This window comes from Theropithecus gelada, chromosome 2 (genome assembly GCF_003255815.1).
Source record: "Theropithecus gelada isolate Dixy chromosome 2, Tgel_1.0, whole genome shotgun sequence".
Lineage (NCBI taxonomy): Eukaryota > Metazoa > Chordata > Mammalia > Primates > Cercopithecidae > Theropithecus > Theropithecus gelada.
The window spans coordinates 135,641,675-135,668,476 of NC_037669.1; the positions used below are offsets into that span (position 1 = coordinate 135,641,675).

At 40.4% G+C, this 26,802-nt stretch overlaps 1 protein-coding gene across 5 annotated transcripts in view; it reads right to left on the bottom strand.

The window, feature by feature from the left end:
* Positions 1-26,802, bottom strand: part of KCNAB1 (potassium voltage-gated channel subfamily A member regulatory beta subunit 1) — a 414,948-nt gene that overhangs the window by 101,461 nt on the left and 286,685 nt on the right. For all 5 annotated transcript variants that reach the window (XM_025374905.1, XM_025374902.1, XM_025374903.1 and 2 more), the window contains exon 2: positions 14,310-14,353. In XM_025374905.1, the coding sequence (XP_025230690.1) occupies positions 14,310-14,353 (44 nt within the window). The remainder of the gene's footprint in view (positions 1-14,309; positions 14,354-26,802) is intronic.

The window sequence follows — 26,802 nt, forward strand, 5'->3', positions numbered from 1 at the left end:
AGCCTGCTTCAAAGAGAACATAAATTAGAACAGTACCATCTTCTCCTCCTTTCTTCCTGCCACTGTGGAAGGCTGTCCTTTCTATTCAATGCTTATTTTTCCACTTATCATATGGATCCCATCTCCTTCCTCTTTCTCAGGGACTCCACTCCACCAGTGATCACCTCTCATTACGATGTCTTTTCTTTGCCTTGAATTCTACTTTATTTCATATTAATTTTACATCCCAACTTTGATTTCCTTTTCTTCTTTGATTTGTCTATTTGCCTATTTATTTATTTTCTATTTATCTTTGACCTTTTCCTTACAGAAAATATCTAGGAACTAGCATTTTTTTCCCCACCCAATCTCAGAAACTTTGTAGTTTACTATGTTGACACCTATATTAGAGATCTTTTCCGGATATGTTATTTTAGGCTTTTAAAGGTATTTCCCTTTGTATTTTCTCTACCTGCTTTTGCCAATTTGGTCATTTACCTTACTGCTTCATTTACCTTACTGCCCTGATAGACCTTCTGTATGGGCTGTCTGTATAGGCTCACAGTATGATGAGCTTGGCTTACAGCGCATGGGCAATTGATGTATTGCTACATTTAATCTTCTGTAAAAGTGAGAATACTCAAGTCATTGAGCCTGTCTCCCTGCCTTTATTCTCAACCCTCACCACCTTGCCATCTGCACTGTGACCAGGATGAGCTGACTGAAATGTATCTGGCCAAGTGACTCCTGGAGTAAAATGTTTTCATGACTCCCAATCATACAATAGATAAACACCAAGCTTTGTGACATGGTTTCAATGCTTTTCTTAATCTTTCGGAGGTTATCTTTCATCATTTTTCTTCCCCATATGGCTCCCTCTCCAGGTCATACTAATTGAGGCTTCCCAGCTTCTCCTCTTCCTGAAATTTATATATTAATTCACTTAGAAAATATTTATTATACCCCCAGTGTTCCCTCAGAGCCATGCCAGATGGTGGTGTCAAAATGGTAAATGACAGTAATGGTCTCTTTTTCCTAGAACTCTCAATCCAGTGGTAAGGCAGGCAAATACGAAAATAATAACAACCACAGGGCAACATATTGATAAGAGGGATCGTGATGGGAGCTTGTAGGAAGCCTCTAGCCCAGACTTGAATGTTCAGGAAAGCAACAATCAAGTCAAAACCCAAGTGAGGAGTAAGTAGAAAATTTAACAAGATATGACTGTGGCATTCTTTCCCTTGTCAAGCTGACAGATTGCTATTCATCCTTCAACATCAGGTGGCTTCCAGAAGCACTTTCCCTACTCCCCCAAAAGAGGTGGTTACTTCTTCACCTGGGCCATTTCTATATCTTGTGCCTCTATCTCTCTGCCTGTCTACTTCTATCACATTCTTGTTTAACTGTTCTTTTCCTTGTGTTCTCCTTGACCTGGCTCCTTCCCAATCTATCCTTTACTACTCTTCCTCCAGGAAGCCTTCCATGACCTCCCTTAACCCTAGCTTAGGCAGCCCTTTTACGTGTTTCCATGACACTTTATATTTCCTTCAGAGTACCGACTGTGTGGTACTGCATTCTTTCATTCATTTGTCTTTCCATAATTGAGTGTATATTGAGAACCTTTTTCTCTGTTCTAGTCATGTGTTCTGAACTGATAATCCAGCAGGAAATAAGTCAGGCTAAAAAATTAATCACCATCACACACAAGTAAAAAATGCAGGGTGTCCTTTAGGGGCACATAGCCCAAGGATCTGATCCATCCTGAGAACCATGTCTTCTCCACCCCCTAGATAGGCTCTGTGAGGGCAGGCACCTGTGTGTCGTTTCTCCCTGTTTCCCCAGCACAACGTCTACTGCATCTTTGTAAACTCCATGAACACATGAAAAAATGACAGAAAAAGTGCCTGGTCGGTGCTTCACAGGAATGACCGAGTCAGTCGCAGTGTCTAAGAGTTCACAAACTGAGACGCAGGCAACATCCGAGGCAGCAAATCCATCGGCAGGGCCAGGACAGCCAACCAGTCCTCCCTGGAAGGCACTGAAAAGGAGGGGGGCTGCTGTGCTCCTCCCTTTTGCCCTGAGGATGGTGGGGGTAGATAATGAAGTCAGACAGAAGGTCACCTGTAGCAACATGTCTCGAGACCAGTCCTGTGTCCTCTATTCTTCAGAGAGCAGTTACAGACATTGCTGCTAAAAGAAACAGCTCAGAAAGGGCCAAAGGAAAGGCTATTGTCAAGCATAAGGTGGAGATATGGGAAGGGAGGCAAAGTAAGAGACTATGAAGAAAAATGAAGCTAATTCCAGCCACAGAACCAAGTCAGGTCCTGTCTCTTTCTTTTCAGCTAAAGAAATCCCCATGGTTAGACTGTCAGCTCCAATTCAGCCACTGCTCATTACCTCATCACCCATTTCCTATAATTATGTGTTGGTAGCCTCTTTTTCCTCTAATTGTAATTAGTTGTCAGATATGAAATGAGTATTGATGGTATTTTCTGCTTCTCTCTCATGCAGGTCTTTCTTTGCATATTTTCATCATCCAGGTGTTAGAACAAAGCTTTTATCTGTAAATGAGTCTTAGGTCTCACTAATCCTTTGAGATTATTAAAAACATAGAAAGGAGAGAGTATATTAAAAAGGCAAAGCTGTATATTTACCCCGCAATGGAAAATTTTGTCGATTAGGCAAGTTGAATTGACTCACAAAACTCTGAGCATACCTCATGCCATAGAAAACTCTGGGAGAATTTTAATTTTCAACTATGGCTACCGATGACATAGAAAGGGCTCAGATAAGCTAAAATAAGTGGGGGAAGTCATCCCAGATCCAGGAATATATTTTCTTCTTAACTATTCATGGTGGTCATCTGCTTATTACCTCAGCCACTATTTCCCCTCTTTAGGTAAGAGTTCTTTCATTTTCTTTTGAGAATGAATCACTTCCCTACTCCCAGAACGCAGTTTGGGTGGATTTAAAGTACCCTTCCCCAGTGTCAGGGTGGGTCTTGAGAGACTGAAGTCTTTGATGATTGGCTCAGGGATGGATACATAAACCAACCAGAGCCAATGGGATGTGAGGCTTGAAGCCTCTGCAGCCCTCTTGCCAATTTCAGGACAGCTTAAGAATAGAACCAACCTGCAGCTCACAGAATTCATAGTTTGATTCCCAGATAAACCCATATGGGTCCACAGTCCAGGTGAGCCTAGAAATTCTTCCATGTGGGCCTAGAAATTTGTGTTTTTGCTACAGCTGATGTTTTGGCTTGCTTTGAGCTGGGTTTTCTGTTGGCTTACTGTGGAAGGTTTCTGATTCATTCATACTCAATAGGCCTGAAAAGAACTGAGACTTTATTCCTTCTTCATCCAGCTGAGGCCCTTAAGGCATTCCTATGAATGTCTGCACAGTCATCCTCAGTGTGTTGGCCCCTGGAGGGTCATTCAGCCATGTACGCTGCACTTTCAGAGGTGACTGCCTGCAGCCCTGTGCTCTCCTCACCTGAGCATACCAGAGGCAGGCACAGACACAGCCCCACCCCACTGGCAGACAGGACTCAAATGATTTCTCCATTTCTTGCCTCACTGTTAGATAAACTTAATAGCATTATTGATTGAAATTACAAAACTTTCATTTGGGTTTTTATGATGCACAGAGTTTAGAAAAATAATCTTTATATAAATGTAGAATGTACAAGGCAAACAATATGAATAGACTTGTACATACACAAGATGTGCCTTTGTCAGGTTGCTGCTTAGAGTACAGGAACTATGGGGACCTCATGAAACCTTTAGGGCAGTGTGCAAAGGAGGGAAAGGCAAGCATTAGGAACTTCATTGATGGTATCCACAAAAACCAAAATGCCTGCACTCAATTGCATCCTTACTTTGAAATCTCTCATGGGGAAAGCACACCTAATCATGGGCCAAGAGACACGGATTCTGGTCCCCATTTTTGTCTATGGAGCTTTCATAAGTCATCGTCTACCCTAACTCTGGAGATGGATGCCAGGAGTCACTCAGGTTCTGACATTTTCTAGTTCAAAAGTGAAGACATTTTCACCCAGCTACCAACCCAGAGTCATGCTGAACCTAATCATGACATCATCTGACTATCGCCTGAATGAGAGAGACACAAGGGGCCCTACACATTTGGTGCAGCCATTCTCATTTCAAGGAGGAAGCGGAAGTTCGGGACATTAAGAGATGTGGGTGACAGCAGTGGCCGTGTGTGCTTGGAGACTGGAAGTAGATGGGCCGTAAGGGATGAAGCTGCTAGTGGAGGGGGGAGGGACAGAAAATGGGGGAGTCTGCCATCTCTACCACTGGTCTTGAACAAGACATATCGCCTCTTCCTGACCCTGTTTTCTCATCAAGGAGCTGGTGGCTGCAAGGACTAATTTTCCCTCTCATAGCAGTGATGATCTTTAGTGAGATCGTCTTTATGAATGATTAATTTCAGCAAATTGCCCACATCTGGGCCTAGAGAGGACCTTTTGTTCCCCATTACTAATGGTTTTGAAACCATTTGTTTCATTTTTGAATCACAGGTTGGCAAATGAGGGCTACTTATCCCTTTGCGGCTGCATGGAGAGAGATGAGGTGTGTGCGTGCATGTGTGCACATGGGTTGTTTGCATGCCCAAATTGTTGAATAAACCCCTCTGTGTACAGACCCTTCTATTTTCTCTCCCTGAGTTCTCCCGTAAGCCTCAAACTCTGACAGCATGTGAAATATCAGGTTGCCAAACTCCTACCTAAGCTGTATCATCACTCCTAATAGACTCCTGGGAGCAGAGGCAAAGCCATGTGGCCAGCAGTCCCTGCTGATTTAGAGGGCAACCACTTGTCAGCAATCTCTCTCTTTCTTCCTTTCTTCCTTCCTTTCTTTCTTTTCTTTTCTTTTCTTTCTTTTTTTCTTTCTTTCTTTCTTTCTTTTTCTTTCTTTCCTTTCTTTTTCTTTCTCTTTCTCTTTCTCTCTTTCTCTCTTTCTTTCTTTCTTCCTTTCTTCCTTTCTCTCTTTCTTCCTTTCTTCCTTCCTTTCTTTCTTTTCTTTTCTTTCTTTTTTCTTTCTTTCTTTCTTTTTCTTTCTTTCTTCCTTTCTTTTTCTTTCTCTTTCTCTTTCTCTCTTTCTTTCTTCCTTTCTTCCTTTTCTTCTTTTCTTCCTTTCTTCCTCTCTTCCTCTCTTTCTTTCCTTTCTTTCCTTTCTTCCTTGCTTTCCTTTTTTCTTTCTTTTTCTTTCTTTCCTTTCTCTTTCTTTCTTTTCTTTCTTTCTTTCTCTTTCTCTTTCTCTCTTTCTTTCTTTCTCTTTCTTTCTTTCTTTTCTTTCTTTCTCTTTCTCTCTTTCTTCCTTTCTTCCTCTCTTCCTCTCTTCCTCTCTTTCTTTCCTTTCTTTCCTTTCTTCCTTGCTTTCCTTTTTTCTTTCTTTTTCTCTCTTTCCTTTTCCTTCCTTCCTTCCTTCCTTCCTTCCTTCCTTCCTTCCTTCCTTCCTTCCTTCCTTCCTTTCTTTCCTTCTTTCTTTCTTTCTTTCTTTCCCCTTCTTTCTCTTGTCAGCAATTCTTAAGAGGGATTTTATCCATAAAATTAGGAAACTAGGAAGAAATATTTTTAGACGATTTTGGAAAAATACGAAGGTCTGCTCATTTTTTATGTGTATGCATCATGACATTTATTCAAGTTAGACTTTCCAGAAAGAGTGACATGCCTAAAGCACTCTTGTATGTTTAATATTCATACACCATTTAAATTCTATGGGTATTTTGGAGTTAAGATAGTTCACTCTGTTTGTGTTACGCAGAAAAATTGGTAAACTCTTTCAGGGAAAGCTTGCATTTTAAAACCACTTCTCAAGTGTCCTTGGAGGCACTTCATAAATATTTATTATTGCTGCTCTTATGTTGTTATAATAGGTGAGCTAGCTAGTTTATATCAGCCTAAGCAACAAGAATGGGAATCACAAAGGGTGTCATAAAAATAATACCATCCATGTTAAATATTTAATGTCGTGTTCTCCTAGTGTCAAAATATTTAGTGCAGTGAGAGCATCACTAAGGCAGAGGGAGGTGAGCCAGGACTATATTCTGCACATATGAATGCATTAAAAAGAAGCCCACACAGTTTATTCTTAAGATTAACTGCTTTTGCTCTAGAAAGTTCTCTTGATTAGGGAGGGGCATAAGGCAAGACTGGCACCCAGATGGCAGGAGTCGAATGGCAGGGATACCAGCTCATCCCACCTGCCCTGAGGCCAGCCCTAAGCAGGGCAGATTCTCCTCTTTGGAGGCTTTCCAGTCCAGTTGGAAATGCCTCAGGCCAGCTCCCAGGCCTAGATCTGGGGGCGGCTACTACTACGTAGAGAAGAATCATGGCTGCTGGCACTGGGCACACTAGATATCAGTTCACACATTTTTCTATCTTCTTCCATCCAGATAAGACAATGTATTCCAACCCTGATACTGCCTCAGAACCGTCAGGGCAGCATTTTAAAAACACATGCACATGGAGCTCCTTATTCAAAAGATCTAGGTTGAGACGGGATTATCTGAATTTTAAATTAAACAGGTAATTCCAATGTGCAGCCAGAGTTGAGAAAAAACACCTTTTGAGAGACTCGTATAAGTCCTCCAAGGGGTTAAGGAGTATTTTACTTTATGACTTTACTTCTTCAAGGATGGCATGAAGCAGCTGCCTAAAAGGACACAGAACATCTCCTTGGAATCAGTTTGCATTCCCTAGGAATTAAAGCCTTGAGGATGTGTGAAACAGGGACCCAAAGGCATGGGGCTGTTCTTTCTCTCCTTTGCTGTTTAGATCCAGATCAAACCCTATCTGGCAGGGCTGCATAAATTGTCCTCTTGACCTGCGAACAGCCCAGGAAAGCTCCATTTGGATGATGGTATTTTATATTATGTTCAATATGTGCCCAGCTGAAAAATTAGCAAGTGACCACATTACTCCTCATTTGGGTCTTCCATATCTTCCTACCTATATCCTTACAAATACTTGACTCTGTTTGGTTGGTCACATACACTTGCATGATGTTTTGAAAAAAATCAACAAAAATCATTCCTCAGGGTTCTTCAGAGAAACAGAACCAAGAGGGTGTGTGTGTGTATATAGACAGAGACAGAGAGAGATGTATTATAAGGAATGGGCTCATGTGATTATGGTGGCCAAGAAATCCCAAGATCTGCAGTTGGCAAGTTAGAGACTCCAAGGAGCTAATGGTATAGCTCTACTCTGAAAGCTGGCAGGCTTCAAGATCCAAGAAGGCTGATGTTTCAGTTTGAGTCTGAAGGCAAGAAAAGATCAATGTTCCAGCTTGAAATGGTCAGGCAGGAATTCCCTCTTATTCACAGGAGGGTAAGCATTTTTGTTTTATTCAGGCCTTCAACTGATGGGGAAAGGGCTACCCACATTAGGGAGGGCAATCGGCTTTACTCAGTTTATAGGTTCAAATGTTAATCTCATTCCAAAACACCCTCATAGGTGCACCCAAAATAAAGTTTGACTAAATATCTGGACATTCCATGGCTCAGTCAAGTTGACACATCAAACTAACCATGATGTGCCTTTTTTCATTGCAGGCATCTTGCCTGCTGGGAAGCATGCCCATTCCAGAGTGAATGTTGCAACGTAAAGTCAGCCCCTTTCAAGCACACACAGGTGAGCTGGACATTGTGGTGTGTTACCTCCCATAAAATGAATCAGACTGGCCTACTGTTCCTAATGGGAGACTTTTTGGAGCAAGTCAGTGTGGGTAGGTGCCCCTTTCTAACTGTAGAAGCAAGACCCCTGATGAAACAGCTCTGGGTCTAAACCCAGCCTAGACCCCATGTCACCTGTGTATATGGTAGGTTCCCCAGTCTCCAACCACCTTTTAAGACAATCCCTGATGCTGGGCCTCTCTCTATCTCCACTCCCTACCCTACACTTCTGTCTCTTCATTGATATGCCACTGGAGGAAGTCAAAGAACTGGGCCGGGCCTCAGCAATTCATGATTTTTGACTTCAGCTGTATCCTTGCTATTACTCAGTGGACTTTTTGTCATTTCTTAGCAACTGATCACTCAAAAATATTTTTGAATACCTGCTGCTAGCCAGATACTGTGATCTGCTCAAGGTGCAATAGGAGTGTAGAAAAATAGGCAGTCCCTGCTCTCAGGGAGCAGACGCCATGAGCCAGATGTCCTAAACCTGTCCAAACACCTCAGTCCTCTGTGTTTCCAGGTGATCTCAATGACAATCCTAGGGTCACCACTGTTAGAAGTTCCTGGGTCTACATTTCCAGCCTAGAGATCTCCACAGAGTTCCCCTTGTTCTCTAGATGTCTGAAGCTGGGAGGTCACAAGCTCCTTGGTCACCACTCCCCAACAGTGCTGTCTGCCCTCACAGCTCCCTCCTGTGTCTCCTGTCTCTGAGATTTCAGCTCATCCACCTCCATGCCCAATACAGGAATCTGGGCATCCTCCTCCACTCAGGAAGACCTCCTATTCTGTATCCAGAGATCACCAGTCCTATTTATTCTTTTCTCCTAATCACCTCCTTCCTCTACATCTTTCATACCACTGCCTCATAATCAACTCCTAATTAATTTTCCTGCCTCCAGCCTCAACCCTGTTTCCTCTATTATAGCCCTCATGTTACTTCTAATACCTTTGATCATGTCTTATTCCTGACTCAAGGTTTTCAATGGCTTATCGCAAGATTGAGCAAGGTTTTGATAACTGTTTTTGGCATAGGATGAATTTTGTTTTCCAAAATTTAATATGAAGCACTAAAAAGAAATGAACTATCAAACTATGAAAAGACACAGAAGAAACTTAAATGCATATTACTAAGTGAAAGAAGCCAATGTGAACGGGCTACATGCTATATGATTCAACTATATGACATTCTGGAAAAGGCAAAACTATGCAGACAGTAAAAAGATAGTGATTTCCAGGAGTTAGAGGAGAGGGAGGGATGAATTGGCAAGACAGAGGATTTTTTAGAGCAGTGAAACTAGTCTGTATGATAACTGCAATGGCGGATACAAGTCATTATACATTTGTCAAAACCCATAGAGTGTACAACACCAATAGTGAACCCTAATGTAAACTATGGACTTTGGTTGATAATGTTGTGGCACTGTAGGTTCATCAGAGGTAACAAATGTGCCACTCTGGTGAAGGATGCTGATAATGAGGGAGGTTATGCATGTGTAGGGACAGGGGTGTATGGGAACTCCCTGTGCTTTCTGCTCAGTTTTGTTGTGAACTTAAAACTGTGTTAAAACATAGTCTACTTTTTAAAAAAAATAATAATATGAAGAAAAAGTGGAGGTGCTTTGATGGAAGCTGTGGCAGATGGAAGGAAGAGAGTGGAGAGAGATGGAGCCTTTGCTCCTCCTTGTCCTCTAAGTGTTTGTTGAGATCTGGGGACCTTTGGATTTGAAGGAATTCCAGAGACATAAAGGACAAAGCTAAATGGCTTAGCAAGGCAAACAAGGGTTCTTATAATCAGACCTAGCTTTCTTTCCAGGCTCATTTCTTGCTGTTCCCCAATACATTGTACTCATAATATTCTATAAATGTGACCTGTTTCCCCAAGTACCTCCCCTTGGTGGAGTCTCCCTCTGGAGTCGCCGTTGCTTGCATTGCTTCCTGTATTAAACCTTTTGCCCTCCCTCTCCACTTGACTTCTCCCTTCAAGTGTCAAGCCAAGTGATAACCCCTGTTCCCACATCAAGCTATCCCAAATCCCCCAGGAGACCTTCTTCGCGCTTCACTTGCCCTGTACTCTCCATTACGGCATCTGTCAGATACGTTATCAGTTTGTTTTTTTGCAAGCCTAACTCCCACTGCACTATGATAAATTTGAGGGCAGGCTCCATGCTCTTGTCCTCAAATCTCCTGTAACTAATGCCTGGCTTCATAAATGTTTGCTTAAGAATGAATAAATGAATGAGTGAATTAATGTAAATTCTACCATTTTTCTCTTGTAAGACAGTTCCACCTCCTACCAGATCGAGGTAAGTTTGGTCACTCTGAGTTTATTCCTTTCCCATGAGTTTTTTGACTTCAAGTATTGACAATAATGGGCAGTATATTTACAGAGCAGGCCAGCCACAGCAACCCACAGGTGGGATTGACCACATAATATTAATATGTTTTCCCATTTCTCTCCTTGACAGAGCTGTGTTCTTTCGGATGTACCATCAGTTCACTCTCAAGTTACTTCACCTTTCTACTCCCATTTACACATTTGCTCTTAGTTCACCAAAAGGAAAATTAGCAGAGCAAGGAACTTCCAGCTGCTCCTTCTCTGGTAGAGAAGAAAGTCAGAATTGTTAGCTTTAACTATGACTTTTAGAGTATTTCAAGAAAAGACATCTATAGCTTTTTGATTTCCTGGCAGTTTTACTACTTAATTTCTAAGGCCTCAGTTGAACATGGGTAGTGACTGAACTGACATCCTAAGCCTACAGCAGTAAACCCAGCTCCATTTGGATTTGACAGCTGGGGTCTGCAGAGCCTGACAAATTATCTAAGGCTGGTGCATTATTTCTTTCTATGAATTTCTTGTCTCCTCTGGCGTATAGAGGCAGTTCAGAAAAGTTCTCAAAGAGTGCTTGTTCAAGTTGTCAAGCTTTGTTACCTGTTTTGAATGAAGCCTGAATGTTACCTGTTTTGAATTATCAGCATCCTTCACCAGAGTGGCACATTTGTTACCTCTGATGAACCTACAGTGCCACAACATTATCAACCAAAGTCCATAGTTTGAACTTCCTTGTTTCCTCTTATTTTTCATGCAGTGTCTTATCACAAGTGTTCAGGCTCTTCAAAAAACTTGAAGCTCAAATCAGAATTTGCTGCTCCTGAATCAAGTCTGTTTCAAAGTTCGTTAAAATGCCTGCAGCTCATATACCGTCTACAGTTTTAAAAAAATAAATAAATAAACAAAAACTGGAGACTGGCCTCTGGAGACTCGGATTGCACAGGCACCTGAATCTGTTATTGTCTTAAGGGTTTTCAGTTGAGTTTTCTGTGTACTTATTGACTAAACTATTTTCCACCATAGATACAAGCTTGTAAATAGTTGACCAATGCTTTTGCACTACATGTATTTCTTACTTTACATTAATAGGTAATTCCTTTCAATAATGAATACTGAACAATTATTTACTGTAAAGATATTCTTTAAAAAACTAAGGTCAGAGTGTCCCTGGTAATGAATCTCCAGGGTCTTTCAAATATGAGTAAATAGTAACAATATCAGAGCCATAAATTAAGCAAATGTCAAATTACCTTAGACTTATGGTGAACAATTACTGCCTTCACCTCCCAAGTTAGATTATTAGGAAAAATCAGAAAAACTCAGACACTGGTGGCTTTCCGTGTCTTTGAAATACCCCCTCACACATGCCAGCTCTGAATCTCACACATCCTCAGGGCTCTCGTGTTGTAGTTACTGACCCACCCTGGTCACTCCCTCTCGTTCTTTGAAAATTTTAGCTCATTTCTCACTGTCACTCTCCAATGTTAGTTTTGCTGTACTTTTCAGTGAGTTCAGTGACCCCAAAGATGATCTTCCCTGTACCTTCACCTCCAAGTTCCTTAACCTTCTCTCCTTCACTGATCTCGCCTTCTATACAACCTCCACAACTCTCTCCCAATGGACACACCATAGACTATGTCACTAACAATAACTGAACCCCTCTATAACCCCAGTTTCAAATGTTTCCCTTTTCAACCACTTTCTATCCTTCCAACCACTCTCTAATGTTTTTGCTTCAACAATTCTTTGGTCCCTCTGGGATGTATACTTTATTGATCCTATCTAGTTTTCACAGTCCCTCAGCTCCCTCATTTTAGCTCCTGGCTCATTTCCTGACTCCAGTCCTCATTTTCCTTTCTACTCAGTTTAAATGCCAACTCCACCATTAAAATGACTGCCCTACACAAGCCCTCAGCATCTTTGCCCTCCTTTTATCATCTTATTTAAAAAAACAAAAACCCACCTGAACTTGCACAGTTGAACATGGCTAGAAGAAAAACACATAACTATAGACATGGTCTCACTTCAAATTTAATCATACTGATCTTAAGTTGGTCCTTTTTTTTTTTTTTTTTTTTTTTTGAGACGGAGTCTCGCGCTGTGTCACCCAGGCTGGAGTGCAGTGGCGCAATCTCGGCTCACTGCAAGCTCCGCCTCCCAGGTTCAGGCCATTCTCCTGCCTCAGCCTCCGAGTAGCTGGGACTACAGGCGCCCGCCACCACGCCCGGCTAGTTTTTTGTATTTTTAGTAGAGACGGGGTTTCACCGTGTTAGCCAGGATGGTCTCGATCTCCTGACCTCGTGATCCGCCCGCCTCGGCCTCCCAAAGTGCTGGGATTACAGGCTTGAGCCACCGCGCCCGGCCTTTAAGTTGGTCCTTAATGCTGTCTTGTCACTGTGTGGCCTAGCCCTGGTCAATTCATTCTTCTCTCCTGCATGTCTTCTCTCCATACTTCTAACACTTCCTTCTCATCGTCACTAACAGCTGATGACTTTGCTTCTGATTCCCACTGAGAATATAGAAGCAATAGAAGAGAACTTTGACAAGATACCTCCCCCTCCACTACCCAATCAATCGCCCTGCTAGCCTCAAAGCCCATGTACTCTGCCTTCTTTCATGCACTCTCTTCTTGTGTGCGTCTCGTGTCCTCAAAAAATCATTCCAGATATTCTTCTCTCTCCTTCTGCATCATATTTTCTTCTCAAAAAGATTTCCCCATAAGTGCATAAATATGTGGTCGTCTTCCATGTGCAAAAGCTACCTCTCTGATCCCCCTTGTCAGCTCAGTGCCACTCCATTTATCTGCTTTTCTTTATAGCAATCATCATCCAAAAGAGTAGCCTTCAGCTTGTCTCTTTGCATTCTCCCAGAGACCATTACAATTATGCTTTAAACTCTACCATTCCACCAAAACAGACCTTGTAAAAGTCATTAATGACCTCCATGTTGCTGAACTTAATGGCCAATTCTTGGTCCTCATCTTGTTTGATGTATGAGTAGCACCTGACGGATTAGTCACTCCATCTTCCTTGAAATGCTCATCTGGATTCCAGGACTCCATTTTCTTCTAATTGGTCTCCTGCTGCTCTGCTTGCTTTATTTTCAGCTTTCTTTGGCTCCTCCTCAGTTTCTCAATTTCTTAATGTTGGATTTCCTAGGTCTTAGACCATGTGCCTCTGTTTTCTATTCTGTCTATACGCACACCTGTAGTGCTGTCATCCAGGAGCCAGGCTTAAACAGCATCTACTTGCTGATGACTCCCAAGTTAATATATCTAGCTCCCCTTTCTAAACTCGAGTCATATGTCTATTTGCATACTTGACAATTTTTATTGCAGGCCTAATCGATATCTCAAACTTAGTATGTCCCAAATCAATCTCCTAATCTACCTAAATACCTAAATTTTTCTCTCATTCTGCTACCTCATTTACTCGTACTTCATCCTTTCTGCTGCTCAGGCAAAAAATCCTTAGAGTCATCTTTGACTTTTCTCTTTTCTGTCATCTTCCACATAGAACCCAACAGAAAATCTTCCGGATTTTACCTTAAAAACATAGCCACAATTTGACCACTCCTCACTACCTCCTCAGTTACCATTCTAGTCTAGACTTAGGTCACAGAACAGCTCTGATTTGTGTTGAATGGCCAGAATGCCAAGGCTGCCTGTTCCTGGGCCTGAGGGATAACTGGAGGCCTCAAGCCTCCCCAGGTTTCACAGTCAGATTCCACGACTTTATGCTGTTAGAACTGCCATCTCTATTTAACCGTCTTTAAATATTGACTGGGAGGAGTAACAATTTTTATTTATTAATGCATATTAATGTATGTGTGATTGTGTGTATCTCACCTTGCCCCCCCACATATTTAAGGCAGATTGTAAAAGTATATAAAATGCATAATAATATAGAAAAGTGAGGAAATTAGGCAAAGGGAAAAAAAGGATAGATAGAAAAAATTCAGGTGAATTGAGGGAGTGGTGAACTGAACCTATAAAATGCATGCCATGCAGTCCTTCATACTTGCTAAATGGGAGTGACACATGAGTCCCTTTCTCTGAGGTGTTCCTTAGCATTAGGCTGCCTTATGCTCGATGGGCCCCTGTAAGGAACCATGAACATGGTGGCTCCCTGGGAGAGGGTCATGATGGGAAGAGAAAGGCTAAAAGGAGAAGTGGGGCAATACTGGCCAGGAAGCCTCCTCCTCACCTGAGACCAGGTCCTGGCCTGGACCACAATCATTCCCTGGTGCCCTCCCCAGTCTCCCACCTTCCAGCCCAGCCCCACACCACACCCTCAGTACTTACCAAGACCCAAGCAAGAAACTCTGAGTCCTGATTTTCCAAGATTCCTATAATAAAAACAAAGCAACACTTGGTCATCATTTCCTCAGGTGAAACTGTACATGCTTAAGTGAATATCATATCTCCCTTTTGGCATGATTCTTGACGAGTCCTGGTAGAGACAGAGCCACAGATGCAGGCATATTGTCTTGAGACAAGTCTCCCTTGCATGGCCACTCAGGCACCAGGAAGCTCAAAATCTGTTCAGGCGCAGCACAGAACAAAATGTCCCTCACAGAACACAGTTTCTCAGTCCCATATTGTCTTCTTTATTAACTTGTTTACCCATTTATTGGCTTTCTCTCTCTTTCTAGAATGGGAGTTTCTTGAGGGTAAACTTTTTTACCTTATTCACTAACCATTCATTCATTATTTGTCAACTGACCACTTCTCACTCCTTCCTCCGTTACCATCCTGGTCTAGATAGTTCTGATTTGTGTTGAATGGCCTGACACACAGTGAGCCTTAATAAATATTTTTGACTTATTGACTAACTGACTTCTAAAACAGAATATTGCTTCTAATGGATGTGAATTATTAAAATAACAAATACAAAACTATCTTTTAGGTTATTTTAACTATATCCTATAATTAATATAATATACATATTTAACTCTATATATATATATGTGTGTGTGTGTGTATATATATATATATATATTAAACTCAAGATTACGTAAAATTACCATGGGAACATCAGATAGTTCTTTATCCCCAAAAGTTTAAGGAAAAGAAATATATTTTTGCTTTCTAAATAAGGATAGAACTAGGAGCTCTAGTATGCATTTGCCTATAAGTCTTTGTGGAAATCCAGACTCAACCCATTTTTCCGTCTTCTGACTAGCAGCTGTTAGAGAAGAAAACAAATTCTCAGAGGCAGGGTGCCTCATAGCATTAGTGTAAGGGTCCAAAGTGAGCAGGTGAAGCTGAAATAACTGTAACGCTGTAGAAAAGTGCACCCTTATTCTCCGATAAGAGGCTCTCATAAAAATACACTTTCCCTTCTTGCTCCCACAACAAAGGAAACAACACAAATAAAACTTCCAAATCGGTGGCACAGCTGAACTACTCCAAGTTCTCCCTTGATTTGTCATCAGTTTTGGTTTATTTAGACTTAGCAATTAGTACTCCCATTTTGGCATCACAAGTTTTTCCACTGCTTATTAATGTTTTCTGTAAAATGCCACCTAAGCAACACATTCAACTGCACAACATAATAAAAACTGCATAAAAATGCAAGGAGTTGAAAGACCCGGGCTTTTGACCCATTGCCACAGCTAGTTGAGTGACCTTGTGGAAACTGCTCCCTTTTCTTTCTGGGGTTCAGTTTCTTCATTCGGAAGATGTAGTGTTGATGTCTATGACATTTTCCTAGCATCACTGTTTGCAGGGCCAGAGCGTGAGAATGTGTGCTAAAGTGTTACACTGTAAACAAATGCAAGGCATAGTGATTTCTGGTGCTTTCTAACTCCTACCCTCCAACAGACATGGTGCTAAATTTTCCCATATGAATTGGACATGTCCAGCTGGAAGAAAACCGTTGCATAAAGAGGCATGTGGAAAATATTTTGAACAACTAAATAGGAGAAAAATAATTGGATTACTCCAGTGAAAACACTTTATGTAAGAAATTGTTCATTTAGTAGTTTTTCAGAAATCAATAGATGTACAGACAAAATACTTTTCTTGGTAGTCTAAAAGTCTACTGATTTTAAAGGGTTGGAATCTAGAGCAAATGCTATATTGTAGGGAGAATTTTTTTAAAAAGTCATGGAGATACAGAGAAGAACAAGGCATGGTCCTTTACCCTCAAGGAGCCTAGAATCCAGTGAGGGACACAGAAAAACAAACATGTAATTCCAGTAACATCAGATACATCCTACCATGGAGATCTTTGGGAACACGTGAGGTGGTGGCTTCCTCGGGCTTATATTTGCATGACTTTGTGGGTATCATGGAGAAAAGGATCTAGATAAGGGTTTTCATGTATTTTTAATGTCTTTCAGTAGGGAGAAGTGACTTGCAGAAAACTCTACAGAGCAAGACAGTTCTAAGGCTAAGTCTCTATAGTTCAGAGATTTTTCTTTTTTTTTTTTTTTTTTTTTTTTTGAGACGGAGTCTCGCTCTGTCACCCAGGCTGGACTGCAGTGGCCGGATCTCAGCTCACTGCAAGCTCCGCCTCCCGGGTTCACGCCATTCTCCGGCCTCAGCCTCCCGAGTAGCTGGGACTACAGGCGCCCGCCACCTCGCCCGGCTAGTTTTTTGTATTTCTTAATAGAGACGGGGTTTCACCGTGTTAGCCAGGATGGTCTCGATCTCCTGACCTCGTGATCCGCCCGTCTCGGCCTCCCAAAGTGCTGGGATTACAGGCTTGAGCCACCGCGCCCGGCCGATTTTTCTAACAAACTCAAATAAGGCAAAGTTATATCACTGGGTACTTAGCAACATTTCGCATCCAAAATGGGGAGACTTGTCCTATTTTCCTTATGGCAGCAACTTAAGATAATGCTCACTCTCTTATGGGTTTTGAAGACCAAACTTGAGAACTGTCAGCAAAAACAAACTGCAAACTAGCAAGTACTAATGGCCCATTTTCTTGCCACTGCTATTTAAACGCCCAGGATGGCCTTTCTGGAAAGAAAGCTTTACAAGATTTTAAATGTAAGAAAAATTCAATTACAGACTAATACTGCTATAGCGGTGATAGGTACCCACTTTGAGACTTGCTATTTTTGTTTCCCGTAACTCTTTAATACTTTTAATGCTTTTTCTAAATACCCTCATCCTCTAGAGAGAACAGTTATGAAATTCAGGTGGTCACTTTTAAAGTGAGAGGCATTTTCTCTGCATGAGATATATCTGGGTCTATATGTTCATTGCCCTAACTTTGTCCAGATGTAAGTCTCTTTGTGAGGTGTGTACCACTTAAGACACTCCCAACACAGGACGGTGCCACTCACTTTGCACCTGGAGAAGGTAGGAGGAACTAGCTAACTCCAATTCAGAGCATGAAATCCCAACATGATTTCTGCTATTCCAAATGGCACATCTGCATCCTCCTGTCTCTATCCATCTTTGTGCAGTACTAAGTGAAGATGTAGCTATTCTCCAGTTACTCTAAGCCACTTAAAATCTGCTGTATAATAGAAACCCAATACTTGACACATTTGATCTCATGAGTTCAGTAGCTTGTGTGGCTTTAACATCAAATAATGGCCAAGTTTGCTAATCATGCTGGGCTATAACACATACCCTGGAACCTTCATCTCACTCATGCAGAATTTTCACAAATACCTCATAATCTTATGTGACATTGTGTAAAAAACCAACTTTATATAATATTATTCTATTTCTTAATTCCTTAGTGTTCCCATAAGTGAGGCTACATAAAAATTCTGTAAGCATTTCAAATTGCCAATTAGAATGAATTATTTTTCCATTTGATTCAAAATTGTTTCACTGCACAGGTTTAACTATTTTATCTGTGTCAGATATACCAGAAACAAGGCTCACCATGTTCATTTTTAGTATCTGCTCCTGTTCGACTCAAAATAAAGGCTCCTTTTTCTCAGGTGAACCTGAACTGCTCTGCTGCTAATATTAGAAACAAATGACATCAATGTGGAGGCACAGAACACTGAGTTTTGTCAGTCAAATTTCGGAAATCCTAAAGCATCAGTAAAGAGTTATCTGGAGAAGGGATATAGCTTCTTGAGACCTCAAAGGTTGTGATTCCCCTTTCTTTCTGAAGGCAGACTCGCCATTCAGTGAACACATGGCTGACCTTATTTCAGGACAATAATTTGTTCCATGGCAGAGGCATTGAATGTAATTCCTAGCCTCATTTTATGGAGCATCCACCGGGCTTTTTTTGCTTTTAAGGCAATACTGGAGTAGTGAGAACTGAAATCAAGCATCACTTAGGCTCAGTATTGCAGGCCACTCTGATGCTCACAGTTTCTTTACAAGTCAAAGAGGCTTAAAGCAGATTAGTAACCCAAATTTTTTTGTTTTAAATGGCTTGTTTCTCGCTGTATGTATCTTAGACCTTATTCACAGTTTTAAACGGCTGGGAAAAGTAGCTTGCAAAAATATGTGCCTTACATTTGACCAAGCAAGAAGCATATGCATGGGGCAAAATCCCCGATTTAAAGGTTGACGTAACAGGGACAGCTGGAAAGCATATGCAAGGGGCTCCAGCAGCTGTGTCAGGCTGGCAGAAACAAGCTGGGTTTGACCTGGTTTTCATGTGGTCAGAGAATTACATCATTTGCTGTCTCACTCTATTTGAACATCTTTCTGATCCTTCTAAATCATACTCTGCCTTACCTGGAAGTTACTAATCAAATATGAGATTTGGGTTTTTTGGTTTTGGTTTTTTTTTTTTTTTTTTAAGAAATGCACATTTAATAATGTACATGAGCAGAAATCATGTTCATTTGCCAGCCAGCTGGTTTTGATAGTTACAAGGTAACATACATTTTGACAGCCATGAAGGTGGCTACAAATAGTAGTAACATTTTCTTATGAGAGCTCTGTTCATCATTGTTGGTAAGTAAATAATGACTCATTTGGGACTCACCAGGCATATAAATGATTTAGCCAGGCATTTTGAGGACAGACATTAACAGGTGGCACAATGAAACTTTTATTCTTACCTTTTTAAAAATAGCAACAAAGTAGAATAGGATTCTTCCAGATTCTTTGATTTAAAATTTTAAGTCATTTGTCAATTGTAAATTCCAACTAGGTCCTTATTCATTTTCTTTGGTCATATAAAACACCTGATGATCTATATCTTTCTAGAAAGGTCTAGAAAAGTATGGAAAAAAGAGACTTTCCTATAATTAATTAATTAGGTCAAAGGAGATGTACCAAATTTTACCTACATACCAGGCCTCAGACTAGACTGTGAGCCTGGGCTGAGTGGCGGATAGTTGCTGCTCTTATGGAGCTTATGTCATAGGAGGGCAGACAGATATTAAATAGATTAATTATTTGATTATAATATTAAATAAAAGGACAGTAGGCCCTAAATACAAAATTAGGACCCTGAGAAAGCTGACCTAATATGGGTAGTTAGGAAAAGCTTCTCTAGGGAAGTAATATTTAAACTGAGATCCAAAGGAAGAGTAGGAAGAAACTTAGTGAAGAGAGGAGGGATCCGCATTTCAAACAGAGTGAACAGCATGTGCAAAGGCTCAGAGACTGGAAGAAGCATGGGTAATTGAAGAACTGAAATACGTTCCAGGCAATAGAGAAGGGGAGAACAAATGGTTGAGTGGTTCTACATGAGTCTGATAGGGTGGCAGGAGCCAGATCAAACAGTGCCTTAAACATTATGTTGCAGATTTTGACCCTTAATATGGAGTAATGGAAGACATTAGCAGGGAAAATGGGTTGAAGGGAGGTAAGAAGGGAAGCTAGAAGGCTGCTTAGTTAATCCTAATGAGAAATGGTGCTACCTTGAAATCGGATTTAGTGGAGTAGGGAGGATGGGGAAGATTCCAGATATCCCCAGCAGGTAAAATCTATAGGACTTAGTATTTTGATTGAATATGAGAGTGAAAAAAGAAGGAATAATGGGCCATTCTCGTTTCTGATTTGGCCAGCTGGGTGAAGATGGGTGCTTTTCACTGAAGTAGAGTGTTCACTGGGGACATTGGGGAAACAAGGGTTTTGATTCTTTGGGCAATCTCGTGGGGACTGAACATCCATGAGACATCCAAGGTTAATTGCCTAGAACTCAGAGTAGGGAGAGGGATTTTCTGAGTATCCAGGGTAACAGGCACCATGGGCTGGGTCAGCTGCCTAAGGAACCGATGTTCTGTTAGAGAAGAGGGCCCAGGATGGGGCCTTGAGGAGCTCCAGCACTATGGGTGATGGAGAGGAAGCTGCATCGGCAAAGAAAACTGAGAAGGAGCAGCAAAGGTGTAGGGGGAGACCAGGAAAGTGTCTGTGGAGAAGCCAAAGCAGGGGATGGTCTCTGCAGGGAGTGAGTGGGCAGCAGTGTTGAAGGCTGCGGTGAGATAGAGCACAGTGAGTGGGGTGGAGAAATTCCCTTCATGTTCAGCTTTGTGGGGATTGCTGTTGACTCTGTGGCAGCCATTTTAGTTGTGTCATGGATGGGAAGCCGGGCTGAGTGGGCCAAGGAGAGGAAAGGTGTAGAAATGCTGTTCACCAGATGTGTGTGACCTTGGGCAGGTTGCTTGGCTTTTTAAAGTCTCTTTCCTCATTCATAAGTGGAGGTAATCATAGCACACTACTTTTGTTGACAGTTAAGTGAGACAATATAAATGCAGTACCAGTCCTAGCATATTTCAGTGTTCAATTAGTGCTAGTTGCTTTCTGCTTTCTTATTTCTTAGGAAAAGCTCTATTTTAAACACTGAATCCGGTTCTGGTATGGGTACAAAATCTGGTAGGAGGCTGCCTCTGTGATTTTCAAGACCCACTTCCCTGACCTAATGATCCTCTCAGTTGCCCTAATGATCTTCCAGCCTAGATGGATTTGTGCTTAGACATTACAGATAGCCTGAATCTATTATATGTGAATTGTAAGTTATTTTGCTAGAAAAAGTGGGAATTAGAAAAAGTGGGAATGAGAGGACGAAGATAGATAAAAGAGGCAAGGAAGAAGGTGGCACTCTGGAGAAATGATAGAGGTCTGAGGCGTTTAGAACTGTTTCTATGATCACCAGAGCAGGGAAAATGAAGCTGTGACATAAAGTTGTGTGGATATAACCATACAAACTTTAGTGTTCTGTGGAGGTGGGCTTGAGAAGTGCCCACTCATGTCTACTTAGCCCTTAAATAAGAGCTACTCATTGCTTTTCCTGTCTCAAGCATCTAAGGCAGCAGAAAAGCTAGACATCAGTAACTCAAAAAGTCTTAAATCAGAAGAATCTGGAACGTCTCTCTCGAGGGCGTATAATTTGGGGATACGTAAAGTTAAATAGGAAAAATACATCTTTATTTTTCACCACGTTTTAACTGAAAGTTAGCATATCCTTCCATTCTCAGTGTAGGCAAGAAACCCTGTAAGTCCTCATGTTACTGCTTGTGACTTTGACACCATCAAAAACTACAGGTATTTTTGTATCACTTCAAAGTTTCTTTGGAGACATCAAAAAATCATTTACTCTCACCATTTACACTCATTACCACTTGCAAATTGTGGTATTTGACCCACACCTAGAACTTGTTAATACATTAATAAAGAAGCGCATGTATTACTAGGTCACAGATTTGGTTTTTACATATTTTGAACTACAAATTAACTGGAATCCTGTGTATTTTATGTAATGTTATTTAAAAGCTCTTTCCACAAAATGAAGGGAAAGTCTTCTCTGGCATTCACTTAGTGATGAGAGCTGTAATTAGTTTTTACCGTAATGAGTTTTCAAAGGCAAAATAAAACAAAAAAAAAATCTGAGGCAGGAGTTCTATGCCTTTTATCTTTCTTATTCCATTTGCTGTGGGTGAATATCTCACTTTCTCTTTAGAAAGCAAAGTCAGCAATGCAGCAGAGACGGAGGAATGAGCCTGACTGAGGAGGAGGGTGATATTTAAATATACACTTAATCAAAAGTAAATGCTTTCAGCCATAATGCATTAGTCTGCCTTTCATTTTCCTTGACAGAGGAACAGAAAATTAATGCCTGTTTCTCTAAGTGCCATGTCTTTCACATCTGCGTCGGAGTGCCATCTATCACAGTGAATCTTATGCTTATTGTGTACGAGATTATTTCCCCTTCCAGACTGAGATCCATGAGGCCAGGATTGTGTCTAAGGTGTCTGCATATTCCTACCACCTAGCACAGTGCTGGGTGCATAACAGGCGCAGTGATGCCCACAGTGGGTGCTGTAATGCTATCGCTTCGCTGTGGATAAAGACAGTATTGTTACTCACTTGTGACTTTCTTTTTGGCCAGGGAGGCTCTGTGGTTTGCCAGAAGACATGGGGCAGTTGAGTGAAATGCAGTATAGTGCGGCAGTGCCTCTATCACTTACTATCAGCAAAGCCTTGGGAAATGTATGGAACCTCTCTGTGTCCCATCTGTTACATGGGGATAATAATAGAAACTACTTCATAGGGTTGTTGTGAGGATTCAATGTAAGGGTTGCAGCATTTAAGATAGTGCTTGGCACATGGTAAATGCTCTGTCAGTGCAAGCTGTTATTAGACAAACACAGGATGAATCCAAGCTCTGCTCCTGGTACTTTGGGGCAACTCATTTCACCTTATTTCAGGAGACAGATTCCTGCCTCCATAAGTGAGTTTCGAACCCCGCTTTGAGTGGAGGAACATAGTAAACATTGTGGCCTTTCTTTTAACTAGCATAGGTGTTAGGACTTCTTTTAATTTTACAAGAGGCTGGAGCTCGTGAACCTGTTTAGCAGGTCCTATCCCCACTCAGACCCTTCTTGTCCTTCTACTTCTCCAGTTAACTGTGGTCACTATTCCAATGGAAGGGCCAAGTCCCAGGTCCCAAGTGTTTGCAACCTTAGAGTTTGGGGCTGGGGTGAAAGGGGGAATCCTGACCATGCTCTACGCCTATGTTCAGCCTTGACTCTACTTTTTAGTTCTAGTAACTCCAGGACTTTACACCACCTGCTGGTCACCTCATCTGAATCTTCAGTGCATATTTCAAATTCAGAACGTCAGTCTGTGGGTCAGCCTCCACCCAAACAATGAAGCTCAAACCTGCATATTTTGTCTTCTTCCTCTCCCTTGGCCTCTACAGCCAGTCAGCAAATCCTGAAGAGCCAGCAAATCCAGAAGAGCCAGCTTCCTCCAGCACCACCCTGACTTCTTCACAGTCACTACCAGGTCAGACTCTCGTGACAGATAGCTCCTGGCCTGCTCTTCTGCCTCTAGATTCAATCTTGTTCTCTCTCTCTGTTTATCTCTGATCAGCTTTACCACTTTCTTTTTATATAGCTACTATTATTCGTGCCCTGTTACCTTTCCTCAATTGCAAAGTACTCAGTTGTAGACTCCAAGCCTGATTTATATTTGTCTTCCTCATAATACTTAGTACCATGGAAGTGCGACTCAATACTTCAGTGACTAAAGGAATGATCCAATAACAAAGTCTGAGGAGCCTTTCTTACCTCTCTGATGTGGAGCTCACAGTTAGATATTATTTTATTCTTCATTCTTTTATGTTTAGATTGACTATTACAATTCAGTTGTCTTATTCACTGTCATAGTAAAATAAGGCAAGAAAGAAGGCATCCATATTTTAAAAAAGGAAATAAAACTGTCTCTCATCAAAGACATGATTGTCTATGTAGAAAAAAATCCCGAAGAATCTACAAAAATCTCTAGAACTAATAACCAATTTAGCAAGTTTTTGAGATATAAGATCAAGATATAAAAGTCAATCATATTCCTAGGAATAAATTACCAATTGGAATTCAAAATTTAAAAGAGTAATACTATTTATAATAGCACCCTGAAAATGAAATATTTGTTTATAAATTTATTAAAATATGAGTAGTCTCCGTATACTAAAAACTAAAAAACATTGAAGAAAGAAATGAAAAAGAACCTAACTAAATAGAAAGGCATATCATTTTCATGGACTGCATGACTCAACATGGCTAAGATGTTAATTCCCCTCAATTTGACCAAAGGACTAAATATTATCCCAATTTATATCCTAGCAAAATGCTCTGTAGACAGCAACAACATGATTAAAAATGTATATGATAAGATAAAAGAACTCAGATATTCAAAACAATGTGAAAAAGAATAAAATTGGAGGACTCATACTATCTGATTTCGAGATTTAATATAAAGCTACAGTAATCAAGGCAGTGTGGCATATGTTAAAAAGAGTGAAGCACATATAAATGAAACAGAATAGACAGTAAGTGGAACAGAATAGACAGGTCAGAAATAGCATCACATAAGTACAATTAACTAATTTTTGACAAAGATGCAAAGGTAATTAAATGGAGAAAGGATCGTTTATTCAACAAATGGTGATGGGGCAAATGAAATAATTGTTCATATGTAAAAACATTGAACCTGGACACAAACCTCACATCTTATACAAATATTAATGAAAAGTGGATCATAGATCTAAATGTAAAATATGAAACCATAAAACTTCTAGAAAAAATGGGAGAAAATATGTGTGACTTTGGTCTTGACAAAGTTTTTAGATATGGCATAAAAAAGATGATCCATTAAAAAATTAAAAATTGGACTTTATAAAAATTTAAGACTTTTGTTCTGAGAAAGATACTATTAAGAGAATGACAAAACAAGTTACGTGCTGAAAGAAAATATCTGCAAAAATCCATTTAAAAATGGCCAGAGTACTGAACAGATACTTTACCAAAGAAGATATTTGATGGCAAATAAGCATATGAAGAAAAGTGCTCAACACCATTAGGAAAATATAAATTAAAACCATAATCAGATATGACTATATACTTGTTAGAAAGTGTAAGATAATAAACAAACACACAATACTAAGTACTGGCAAAGATACAGAGCAAATGGGATCTCATACATTGCTAGTTGATATGCAAAATGGTACAGCCCACTTTAAAAAACAGTTTAAAGGTTTCTTACAAAGTTCAACAATCTATACCATGGGACTCGGCTATTTCATTCCTAAATATTTACCAAAGTGAATTAAAAACTTACATTCACACACAAAAAAACTGCATATAAATATTTATAGCAGTTTTATTCACAAACACCAGAGGTTGAAAGTCCCCCAGATGTCTGCCAACGGATGAATGGATTAACAAATTTGGGTACATTCATACAAAGGAATACTACTCGGCAATAAAAGAATTAAAGACATTTTGCTAAGCGAAGGACACCAAATTCAAAAGGCTACAATATTGTATGATTCCACTTACATGACATTCTAGAAAAGACAAACTACAGGGACAGAAAGCAGGTGTGTAGTTACCAGGATTTGGAGGTGGGGAGAGCTTGACTACAAAGTGGCAGCATGAGGGAATTTGAGAGATTATGGAACTTCTCTGAATGGGTAATAGCCTGACTTTGTGCACTTATTAAACCATACAACTGTAGAAACACAAAAAGTGAATTTCACTCTATGCAAATTAAAAAATATCTACCAGAATGTTGGAGGGACCCAAGATGAAATACAGACTGTGAGAAATGAATTTAACTGTATTACAGATTAATGGCATACCACACTGTAGGAGACGGGAGCAAAGGCCTGACAAATAATTTTGGAAAACAGTCTTTTGACTGGATATTGTAAAGCTAAGAACAACAATAACAAAAAAACTATACACAAACACGGTACTCTACCTGGCAAATTTGTTTTTCACAGGGTTATGAGTTAACAATTCTGAAACTATAGTTGAATACTAGGGTTGACAAATAAAAAATGTAGTAAGGAAGCCTTGAAGAGTAGACCCAAAAACTAAATAAAAGCAGAAGAAAACTGAAGATCTCTTGAAGCCAACATCCTTTCATTATTTAATTTCATTTTATCTACAAACGTTCTCACATTGCCAGAACATTGGTTTTGGTTTGTTTCTGTTTTTTGTTCGTTTTCTTTTCTAATCCAGCACATGCTTACTCAGTAGCTACTAAGATGCATCAAAAGCTAGTAAATGACTTTGAAGTTAATGATGCTCTTTCTCTCCAGAAGAATAACATTGAATACAGTTGGCCCATGGCTACTTTGAGCCGTTATAAGTGACTAATGCTTGGTCAGACTAGTTCTGGTTTTAGTTTATCTTTATTCTTGAACCTCTACTTTGATCTTTTTATTATTCTTCATTTTTTGGTTTGTTGTGTCTCAAAAGTGAAGGTATTGTATGTATCTCATTGCGCAGTGACCAGCAGCGAAGTGGTATCTGACTAGAGTGCCAGGCATTGTGCCTTCTCATGATGACTAGGAAATACCTGCAACAAGCAGTGGGCATTGCCCTTCTAAATGCAGAGGTCCTTTGGTGCGAATCCTGATTTTATTTGATATAAAAGGAAAGCTCCTTCCCATAAACACATGAAAGGGAGGAAAGGTGAAAAGATTGTCCTCTCATGATACAGTAAGGCACCAGATGAATATATTCATTAGGGCCTTAAGATAAAACCTAATTGAAGTTCTCTTGAAAATGAAATCAAAGCTACCCCTCCTTGGGCCAGGGTGAATTTTTACTACTGCAAATACGTTTTTTAATTGACTTCAGCATTTTTAATTAATCACTGCATGGCAACTATAGAATCCTATGAAATAAACTTACTTTATGCATTTGGGAATTAACCCATCCCAGAAAATTAAAGTAATTAATTCCATTTGGTTAAAATCACTACTGATACTTTATTCAAGTTGAATGACTTGACTGGTTCTAGGCAAGATTTAGATGACAGAATTTCATAGGCTAAAGCCCAATATTGATGGCAGAGTAGCTGGTGCTCTGAGAATTCTTTGGTTTGGCCCTAAAGAAGT